Source organism: Octopus sinensis, linkage group LG12 (assembly GCF_006345805.1).
Source record: "Octopus sinensis linkage group LG12, ASM634580v1, whole genome shotgun sequence".
In the NCBI taxonomy this organism is placed as follows: Eukaryota; Metazoa; Mollusca; class Cephalopoda; order Octopoda; family Octopodidae; genus Octopus; species Octopus sinensis.
In genome coordinates, this window is record NC_043008.1 from 75,028,329 (window position 1) to 75,040,302 (window position 11,974).

General features: G+C 35.8%; 1 protein-coding gene and 1 long non-coding RNA gene across 5 annotated transcripts in view; both read left to right on the forward strand.

Annotated features, from left to right (window-relative positions):
• The window catches only part of LOC115218122, a 225,562-nt gene extending 224,461 nt beyond the window's left edge, over positions 1-1,101 (forward strand). For all 4 annotated transcript variants that reach the window (XM_029787918.2, XM_036508057.1, XM_036508056.1 and 1 more), the window contains exon 9: positions 653-1,101. In XM_029787918.2, the coding sequence (XP_029643778.1) occupies positions 653-771 (119 nt within the window). In that variant the 3' untranslated portion in view covers positions 772-1,101. The remainder of the gene's footprint in view (positions 1-652) is intronic.
• Positions 1,102-5,366: 4,265 nt separating this feature from the next.
• Positions 5,367-11,974, forward strand: part of LOC118765669 — a 12,923-nt gene continuing 6,315 nt past the window's right edge. The window contains exon 1 of the long non-coding RNA XR_005001537.1: positions 5,367-5,377. This is a non-coding gene — a long non-coding RNA (uncharacterized LOC118765669). The remainder of the gene's footprint in view (positions 5,378-11,974) is intronic.

Genomic DNA, 11,974 nt, shown 5'->3' on the forward strand with positions numbered 1-11,974 from the left:
GGTTACAATGGTACATCAAGATCATCACCTGCATTGCACTTGCCTGACTGATTCTGAAGGGCAAAGGAATCAGCTAGGCAGACCATAGGGACTCACCACAGACCCATTTGTGCAGAGACAGTTTGCTGCCAGCTGAGATCTTTCAATCTGTCATTCTGATGTCTGGCTATTGGTCCCATTCTCACAGATCACCATCAATGGGCATATCTGCAGTGGGCTTAAAAATGAGAGAATTGGTGACATCAGCAGTGGAGGACTGTAGTCTTTTCTGACAAAAGTCAATATTGCATTTCTGTGGCAGATAACAGAGCTAGGGTCTCTGTCTATCTGTCTGTCTGTCTCTTTCTCTCTTACACACACATAACTGGTTTTTCATTGTTTTTCATATATATTTTGTTTAGAATTTCTTTCCCACCAAATATGTCTAACAAGCATTTGTTGCCTGAGTTCCATCCAGTTTGTTTGTTTCATTATTTTCTCTCATATCTTTGGAATTACCAAAACCAAAATTAATGTTTTTGTTTGTTTTATCAAAAGAGTTTGATTTAATCTTTTTGATGTATATATGCTGCATGCAATCCAGTTTGTGATTTTATATTATAATCCAGTATTTTAAGGTGATTTACTGAAACTTATTGCAATTTTTTTCCAGCTCTTCGCCAAGAGAATGCTGACATGAAGGCCTACATTGAGAAACTGCTTGCCAAAGTTCTCCACCATTGCCCCGAAGCTTTAGCAGCTGATAATGAATTAACTCTGTCACAGTGTTAGTTGGCCTTTATAAGGACCACCTGCATAATATTAAGACGTGTCTTCACTGACAGCTCTTAGAGACTTCATCTATTCCCTGAGTTGACCACCAAGGATAATCAGATCTCCTTCCACTACACAAAGGACTGCATTATATGACTTTGGAAACCTCCCCCTCCTACTGAGTTCATTAGTTGATGATAATGGAATCTCTCTGTTGGTTTTTATTCTTCTATTTTTAACTTAAACTGAAAAAATAGAATCTCCAATGTATTAAACTCAAAAGTCAGAATTGTCAATTTGATAAAATATTTTTACATTCTTTATTAAAAAACAATTTTATAAAATCTCTATTTTTAATTAATTGTAAATTTTTAATTAATCATAAGTTTTTAACTAATTCCAATTATTCTAACTATTTTTATTTAGATATTACTGTTTTCTGTTGAAGTATCTCTACATTTTTAGCACAAACATTTTTACTAATGCTTAAAACAAATACACAATGAGGTAATGAGAAAAAATATTGTCCATTTATTTTATTTTTATCACACACACATGCACTAATATTGATGTCATTATTTAGTTTAATATTTTAAATATCCATTCTAATTGTCATAATTTAATTTTATTGTCATTTATTTTTGTAAATTTTGAAACTAATTTCAATGAATTTAATTACCTTTTTTGTTATCAAATTCATCCCAACATGTTTAGAATAATCAAAATTAACCGAATAGTTAAGAATAATCTTCACTGATCTCTGTAATTAACTAAACTCCACACATCTCCACACTCCTTAACCCTTTAGTGTTCGCATTATTCTGCCAAAATTAATGCTTCTTTATCCACATTGTTTTGAACTAATCATGCATTATCTTGTAGCTATGAGATTTTGATGAGGTAGCTGTTAATTTTTCAAACGATATTGTGGGGTTGGTGTGAGACCAGATCTGGCCAGTTTAAACATAAAACTGGCAGAATACTTTTGGCCGGATATGGCCGGTTTAAATGCTAAAGGGTTAATGGTCACTACTCTGTAACTGCTCTCCAGAAGAGTGAATCATCAAGCACTATGGAATATTTCTGATGGATATGTCTATAAAACTATTGATTTTGTAGGAAACCTCAACTCACAATTCCCTACTTCAAGTCATTCTAAAATATTTTAGTTAAAGGCCATAAGATCTCATGTGTTGGGCCACTGTTATAAGGTGTGGTTTCAAATGTTTCCATGTGTTGCGTTGCCAGTCTTTTCTGTAATTTAACAACTTAGAATATATTTGGTGTTCCTATATGAATTGTCAACACGTGGAAGCCATCTCTGTGTAAAATATTACATATTACAACTATATATATATATATATATATATATATATATATATAAGCAGTGTTTGGGCTGTGAATGACTAACATACAAACATCCATTCTTATGGATTAACTTCTGTAAAATCTATTATATTAAAAATTCAAGTTACATACTATCATTGGTAATAATGAACTAGGCACATTAAAACTACTTTGAGTGGTTTCATTGTCTCCCCCATCACTCTCAATCATAAATAGTTTTATTGTTAATTTGTGCTTTCATTGCACTACTGAGTGCAGTTTCATGCACCTAAGATGCCTGCAACAATATCTGGTCCATTATCCTTGATCTCTCTGTCCATGTATATTGGCATATCTCAGCATATGGTTGCTTTGCTATTCTTGGGTATCATAGGTATATATCTATATCTCTTCTGTTAGCATTTCATAGTACTGACATAACGTCCAGTGTATGTAAGGCCCAACTCTCATGTCTATGGACAAGTCTTTCTTGGTTTAGACAGAATGACCAGGAATGTGTTAATCAATTTTTCTCCATCTCCTACTACCTGGCATTTACTGTATTCTGCTTCTGTTTGGAGCTCTTTATATTAACATAAAATATAAGCTGAACTGGGTCAGTGACAGTAGAGTGATTTTCACTAGAACACTATTACTGCAGGTGTTGGCAGCTGAACAGACAATCATTGAGTTGTTGATTCAAATTTATAGTTATTATTGATGATAATGATGATGATGATGGTATCAGTTGGTGATGATGTTGATGTCAGCTGATGTTAGAGAAATGTATAAAACAAAAAGACAAAGTGATGAAAGTTGAATTAAGAAACTGATTGACCATTTATTTATTGCTGTTTGATAATCTACTTCTGAGACGTTTATATCTTAGAAATTGACTTGTCAGAGCACCATGCTACATCATACACTCCTAAATCCATTGCTTACAGCATCACTACTGAGTTTCTCACTGAACGAAGTGACTCTCTCCCTCTGTGTGTGTGTGTGTGCATGTGTGTGTGTGTGTGTGTGTGTGTGTGTGTGTGCATGTGAGTGTGCAAGTATGCATGATGTTTTCTACATTACTTTTCTAATAGCTTATGGTTTATCTGTTGAGCTAATGTTATAATGTGAGCTGGTTATGTTATGATAGAAAGACAAAATGGGACACATAAGGGTATTGCTCCAGTATGGTTGTAGCTGTAATGACTAAAACCCCACAAAACTAGTATAAAACTGTATTTCCGTGAATGCAAACTTGAAAATCTGATAATCTCTGTACTGTTTCTCTTGATATTTTGAACTTTGTCTTATCTTTTCAATCTTAAAGCTACACTGGACAGTCTTCTACCACTCTTCACCATCAAACTAAAAAGCAAGCATCTGTTTTGTAATTTTATGAATTGTCTGTGTAAAATACACACATTGTACAGAGGAAAGGTGCCATGTACAAACACATTATTTAATGTCATGTCACTGATATACACGATTGTGGTGTGAAATGTGTAGCTCCTCTCTGCATAGTCAATGGGTAGTTAAGAACATCAAATATTCTTGTCTTGGCACAAAAACAATTCTTCAGATAACAAGAGAACCATTAAATGACTTTATTCCTCCTTTTATGAGTGTTTTCGATGTCAAAGAAAGAAAGAGAAAAAGAGAAAAATAAAAAAATAAAAGAACACTGAATTTCTGGCAGTGGTTAAGAACTAAAGTTTGGTACACCCACATCTTGGAAATGGTTTTGGTTTGAAATTTTATTTCGTTTTTCATAGTAAAATACTAAAAGCCCCTGTAAAATAATAAAACAACCTGCAATATATTTAACAACTCTGTTCACTTCTGCTAATACTCAACCAAACATTATATGAAAGAAAATAAATCATTGTAAGCTGTGTGTGTGTGTGTGTGTGTGTGTGTGTGTGGTGTGTGTGTGTGTGTGTGTGCATGTGAGTGTGCAAGTATGCATGATGTTTTCTACATTACTTTTCTAATAGCTTATGGTTTATCTGTTGAGCTAATGTTATAATGTGAGCTGGTTATGTTATGATAGAAAGACAAAATGGGACACATAAGGGTATTGCTCCAGTATGGTTGTAGCTGTAATGACTAAAACCCCACAAAACTAGTATAAAACTGTATTTCCGTGAATGCAAACTTGAAAATCTGATAATCTCTGTACTGTTTCTCTTGATATTTTGAACTTTGTCTTATCTTTTCAATCTTAAAGCTACACTGGACAGTCTTCTACCACTCTTCACCATCAAACTAAAAAGCAAGCATCTGTTTTGTAATTTTATGAATTGTCTGTGTAAAATACACACATTTGTACAGAGGAAAGGTGCCATGTACAAACACATTATTTAATGTCATGTCACTGATATACACGATTGTGGTGTGAAATGTGTAGCTCCTCTCTGCATAGTCAATGGGTAGTTAAGAACATCAAATATTCTTGTCTTGGCACAAAAACAATTCTTCAGATAACAAGAGAACCATTAAATGACTTTATTCCTCCTTTTATGAGTGTTTTCGATGTCAAAGAAAGAAAGAGAAAAAGAGAAAAATAAAAAAATAAAAGAACACTGAATTTCTGGCAGTGGTTAAGAACTAAAGTTTGGTACACCCACATCTTGGAAATGGTTTTGGTTTGAAATTTTATTTCGTTTTTCATAGTAAAATACTAAAAGCCCCTGTAAAATAATAAAACAACCTGCAATATATTTAACAACTCTGTTCACTTCTGCTAATACTCAACCAAACATTATATGAAAGAAAATAAATCATTGTAAGCTGTGTGTGTGTGTGTGTGTGTGTGTGTGTGTGTGTGTGTGTGTGTGTGTGTTTGACTCTTTTAAAACGTAAAACATTATCTTAAAAAACAATGTTAGCTCTTCAGATGATTTCATTGTTTATTTTTGATGTTTGTTTTCCGTCATAGTGAAAGGAATACAAAAATGTGATGTAAATCTGGTCAGTAAAAAGAGACACACACATGCGTGCACACAGTCATGCACACACACACACACTGTATATGTGTGTGCAAAGTTACGTATATATATATATTTATATATATATCATGTAGGTAGTTAGAGTAAATCCCCGCTGTTTCCTCTGCTTATTCTATTATTACAATCCAACATGTAGTCCGAGTTCAAAATACATATTGAGTTTGAGAATTATGGAAATATTATTTGCAGAATTCTTGTATGACAAAACAGTAAAATGGTAATTCTCTTGATATTATTCATTCGCCATTACACATGTTTCATTTGCTAATAGGAATTACAAAATTTTACATGTTAGATAAACATGTAAAGAATTTCCTGTTAGTAAATGAAAAACATGTAATGGTGAATAAACAATACCGAAGAATTACCAGTTTCCTGTTTTGTTACACACACACACAGACACACAGACACATACTCACACACACACACACACACACACACAGACAAACCATAATCTCTACTTTTCCATGATCAGATGAGCCTTGATCAGATGAAACTTGTTGTGGTAGATTTTTCAACAGATGGATGATCTTGCTGCTAACCCTCTTCTGTATGCAGATAATATAATAGTCTCCCTAGTCCTTTGAACAATGAGCAGTCAAATGACCAACCATCTTCCCATGGAATATAGTAAACAAATAGCACCGTTTGTATGGTGGTGACTTTGTTTTACAATTATTGCACACAAATATGGAGATGTGAGGAAGACCTGTATATGCACACACTCATTTATATTAGTAAAATAGCATTTTCAGAAACTTTATCTTATTTCTTTTTCTGTGGCTGTTTCAATAACATCCGTGAACATTAGCAAGTACAATTAATAATGGTAATTATAATTACATAGAATAATTATTAATAACGATTATTATAATTATAAATTATTATAATTATTGTTATAATATTAATATATTTTTTATAATTACATGAAAAAAATTAGTTGTAATGAGATGCATGTCATTTTTGTCATGAAGGTTTCCAAAATGTGAAGCCTCTAACAGTATTACTTGCATATATATACACACACACACACAGAGATATACTCTCTCACACATACAAATGCATATGCACACACGTTTACACACAACTTGCTTCATATCGTTTCTTTTTATGATATTTCACCCATTGTAGTGGCCATGAAGTAGGTATGACCCTAAAACCAGGTGGTTCTGAGAAAAACCTCTTAATGACACAGTCACACCTGCTCTTATATATATATATCTTTTACTTGTTTCAGTGATTAGACTGCCTTCAAGAGATTTTAGCTAAATGAATTGACCTCCCAGTACATTCTTTAAATTTTGTGCCTAGTGCTTATTCCATTAGTTTGTTTTGCCAATCTGCTAAGTAACAGGGACATTAACAAACCAATACCGGTTGTCAAGCCGTGATGGTGGAGAAACACAGTTGCATGCGCATCCACACACACACAACATGCACACATACATGCATACACACAATATACATATATTTTATCAGGAATGTTTCCTAAATATGAAATCTCTATCACTATTGCTAGAATATACATACACACATGAGAGGCTTCTTTCAGTTTCTGTCTAACGAATCCACTCACAGGGTTTTGGTCATCCCAAGGCTATAGAAGACACTTGTCCAAAGTGACATGCAGTGGGACTAAACCTTGAACTATGCGGTTGAGGAGCAAGCGCACATATCCACTCACCCTCCCTCTCTCTCTAATGCATACATACAAGTGTAAAATCATCAGTGTATATCTGCTTTCCTTACTAGTACGGGTTAAAATGGTTGTCTGATATAAGCAAAGCATCTTGTTCAGACTCATCTCTCAGATGAATGTCACATTTTGCTTGTGTGTACTGTCTATTGTGTGTATGCATATATATATATATATATATATATGTATATATATATATATATAATATGTATATATATATATAATATATATATATGTATAATATATATATATATATATATATGTAATATATATATATATTATAATATATGTATATATATATATATAGATATATGTATATATATATATATGATATATGTTATATATATATATAGATATATGTATATATATATATATAGATATATGTTATATAATATAATATAGATATATGTATATATATATATATAGATATATGTATATATATATATATAGATATATGTATATATATATATATAGATATATGTATATATATATATATAGATATATGTATATATTAATATATAGATATATGTATATATATTATATAGATATATGTATATATATATATATATATGTATATATATATAATATATGTGTATATATATATATATATATGTGTATATATATGTATATATATGTATATATATATATATATATATGTATATATATATATATAATATGTGTATATATATATATATATATGTATATATATATATATATATATGTATATATATATATATGTATAGTATATATATATATATGTATATATATATATATATATGTATATATATAATATATATTATATATATATATATATAATATGTATTATATATATATATATGTATATTATATATAAGGGCTTAGTAAAATAAATTACTTTGCCACATACTGAACTCATTAGAAATAGCAGCTAAAGAAATTTCTTCAGCTATTTCTAATACTTAAGAAGATCTCTCTCAGATAGTGTTTGCCTAAACTAACTCACAAAAGTATGGGGGAAAAAATTAAAAAATCAAGTGCAAAGGTTATTTGAGAACGTACGTTTCTAGATTAGTCAATTCGACATTTCTTTCTTCAGCTCAGAATTCCTTGAATCGGATTTGGGAACACTTAAAGTCGGGAGCATACCCTTTCGGCTTCTAATCCCCTATAGAATTCTGCTCGAACTAAAAGTGCTATCAATTCGAATATGCAAGCGAAGAATTTCTGCTCTCCCCTTTCCACCAGCGTGGTTAAAATTGACAAACACCAAGTATTAACAGTGAAGACCGCAGAATTTAGCTAAGAGAGATGAATTATAATTTCAACAATTGAGGGTAAAATTAATTAATTATTAATCAGTTTCACCAAGTGTTCAGTATGTAAAGGGACCATTATAGGCGAATTCAAAATATTACATTATATATAAGGGCTTAGTAAAAAAATAAATTACTTATATATATATATATGTATATATATATATATATATGTATATATATATATATATATGTATGTATATATATATATATATATGTATATATATATATATAGTATATGTATATATATATATATATGTATATGTATATGTATATATATATGTATATGTATATGTATATGTATATGTATATATATATGTATATGTATATATATATGTATATGTATATGTATATGTATATGTATATGTATATGTATATATGTATATGTATGTATATGTATATATATATATATGTATATTATGATTTGCAACACTAACTTCAGGAAACCGACAAGCCACCTGGTCACCTACCGATCGGGCCGGCATACTAGCCAAATCGACTACATCCTTGCCAGAAAAAGGGAAAGATGGCTGCTTATAAATGCCAAAACCTTCCCAAGTGAAGAATGCACCCCACAACATAGACTGGTAGTTAGTGACTTTAGGATCAGGACTAAGAGGGCGACTAGAAGACGACCAACATGGAGAAGAAGGGTCTGGAAGCTTAAAGACCCTGCGAATGGACAGAGATTTAGAGATATGTTATTTGAAGCTTTAGACGAAATGGAAGGGAGTATAGCTACGCATGGGGTAGAAGACAACTGGACGCTTCTGAGGGACAACCTGCTGAAAGCCGCTGACCAGATCTGTGGCTGGTGCAAAGTCCCCTTAAGACCCAAAATAACGTGGTGGTGGAACAATATTGTTGACAGGGCTATTAGACAAAAGAAACAGGCTTGGAAGGCCTGAAGAACGGTGGTAGCAGGGAAGTGTATCAGTCTGCCAGAGGGAAGCCAGGAGACAGGTCTATCTAGCCAGAGGGGAAGCAGAGAAGGAAAAATTTGCCAATGTCCTGCGTCGTGAGGATGAAAGACTTGAGGTATTTCGTGTTGCAAGACAGTGTGTGAGAGAGAATCGTGACGTGGTAGGAGAGAAATGTGTTCGCAAGGAGGACGGTTCACTTGCACTTAATGAGGGTGCAAAGAGAGAGACTTGGAGACGCCACTATGATAGGTTGCTGAATGAAGAAAATGAATGGGATAAAGAGAGTCTGCCGAATGTCGACCCAACAGAGGGACCAGCAATCCGAGTTAACAGTTCCTTAGTAGATAAGGCAATTAGAAGCATGAAAACAGGGAAAGCCCCAGGCCCATCAGGAATTACTGCAGAGATGCTCAAAATATCTGGTGGTGTCGGCTATAGCTTAGTCACCCGTATAGTTAACCAGGTGATACACGAGGGGGTCATACCCAATGACTGGTGTAGCAGCATAATAGTCAACTGCTACAAAGGTAAAGGCGACGCCCTAGAGACAAATAACTACAGGGGCATCAAGCTGCTGGATCAGGTAATGAAGGTTACGGAGAGGGTTGTAGCCGAACTAATTAGAGAGAGAGTTACCTTAGATGATATGCAGTTTGGGTTCGTGCCAGGGAAAAGTACTACTGATGCTATATTCCTGGTAAGACAGCTGCAGGAGAAATACCTAGCCAAAGATAAGCCCTTGTACCTGGCTTTTGTTGACTTGGAGAAAGCCTTTGACAGGGTCCCCCGGTCCCTTATCTGGTGGTCAATGAGGAAACTAGGGATAGAAGAATGGTTGGTGAGAGCTGTGCAAGCCATGTACAGAGACGCTGCTAGTAAGGTGAGGGTGGGCAACGAGTACAGTGAAGAATTCCGGGTAGAGGTTGGGGTCCACCAAGGTTCAGTCCTCAGTCCCCTCCTATTTATCATAGTCCTCCAGGCAATAACGGAGGAATTCAAGACAGGTTGCCCCTGGGAGCTCCTCTATGCTGATGACCTTGCTCTAATTGCTGAGTCACTATCAGAACTGGAGGAGAAGTTCCAGGTGTGGAAACAAGGATTAGAATCGAAGGCCTTAGAATCAACCTAGCCAAAACCAAAGTTCTAATAAGTAGGAAGGTAGATCAATCACAAACGCCTTCAGGTAGATGGCCCTGCTCGATCTGTAAAAAAGGTGTAGGTAGAAACTCTATAAGATGCACCAAGTGTAAGCTATGGACACATAAGAGGTGCAGCAATGTCAAAGGAAGGCTAACTAGGAAAATAGTTTTTGTCTGTGGCAAATGCTCAGGAGCAATAAACACTGGAAATATGCAGAGACCAACTTCTGCCACGTTCCAGGGAGACAAACTAGAAGTAGTTGATAGCTTCCGCTACCTAGGAGACCAAGTCAGTAGCGGGGGTGGGTGTGCTGAAAGTGTAACTGCTAGAGTAAGAATAGCCTGGGCAAAGTTTAGAGAGCTCTTACCCCTGCTGGTGACAAAAGGCCTCTCGCTCAGAGTAAAAGGCAGACTGTATGATGCATGTGTACGTACAGCCATGCTACATGGTAGTGAAACATGGGCCGTGACTGCTGAGGATATGCGTAAGCTCGCAAGAAATGAAGCCAGTATGCTCCGATGGATGTGTAATGTCAGTGTTCATAATCGTCAGAGTGTAAGTTCCTTGAGAGAAAAGCTGAACCTAAGAAGCGTCAGTTGTGGCGTGCAAGAGAGACGGCTGCGCTGGTATGGTCATGTGACAAGAAAGGCTGAAGATAGTTGTGTGCAAAAGTGCTACACCCTAGCAGTGGAGGGAACCTGTGGAAGAGGTAGACCCAGGAAAACCTGGGACGAGGTGGTGAAGCACGACCTTCGAACTTTAGGTCTCACTAAGGAAATGTCTAGAGACCGAGACCTATGGAAGTATGCTGTGCATGAGAAGACCCGGCAAGACTAGTCAGGCCATAACCCGTGGCCCCGACCTGGGACGTAGTCAGTCCTGTGCATACCTTCCTTCTTGTGACACTTATGAAGACCTGTTGAGGCAAGTGAAAATCAAATCAAATCAAAACAAATCAAAATAGATGAACATCAGTGGAATTGTATTCTTTGTGGTACCAGTGCCGGTGGCACACAAGAAAACCACCCAAACGTGGCCGTAACCAGTACCGCATCGACTGGCCTCCGTGCTGTGGGCACAACAAACACCATCCGATCGTGGCCGTTCGCCAGCCTCATCTGGCACCTGTGCCGGTGGCACATAAAGACACCATCCGAAGACCCGGCGACGTAGTCGTAGTCAGTCCACTGTGCATACCTTCCTCTTATGACACTTGTGAAGACCTGTTGAGGCAAGTGTGTGACACTTGTGAAGACCTGTTGAGGCAAGTGAAAATCAAAAATCAAAAATCAAACCAAATCAAAATAGATGAATATCAATGGAATTTGTATCTTTGTGGTTCCAGTACCGGTGGCACACAAAAAACCATCCGAAGTGGCCGTAGCTGGTACCGCATCGACTGGCCTCCGTGCTGTGGGCACAACAAACACCATCTGATCGTGGCCGTTCGCCAGCCTCACCTGGCACCTGTGTCGGTGGCACATAAAAACACCATCCAAAGACCCGGCGACGTAGTCAGTCCACCTGTGCATACCTTCCCTCTTATGACACTTGTGAAGACCTGTTGAGGCAGAGGCAAGTGTGTGACACTTGTGAAGACCTGTTGAGGCAGAGGCAAGTGTGTGACACTTGTGGAGACCTGTTGAGGCAAGTGTGTGACACGCGTGACACTTGTGAAGACCTGTTGAGGCAAGTGAAAATCAAACCAAATCAAAATAGATGAACATCAGTGGAATTGTATTCTTTGTGGTACCAGTGCCGGTGGCACACAAGAAAACCACCCAAACGTGGCCGTAACCAGTACCGCATCGACTGGCCTCCGTGCTGTGGGCACAA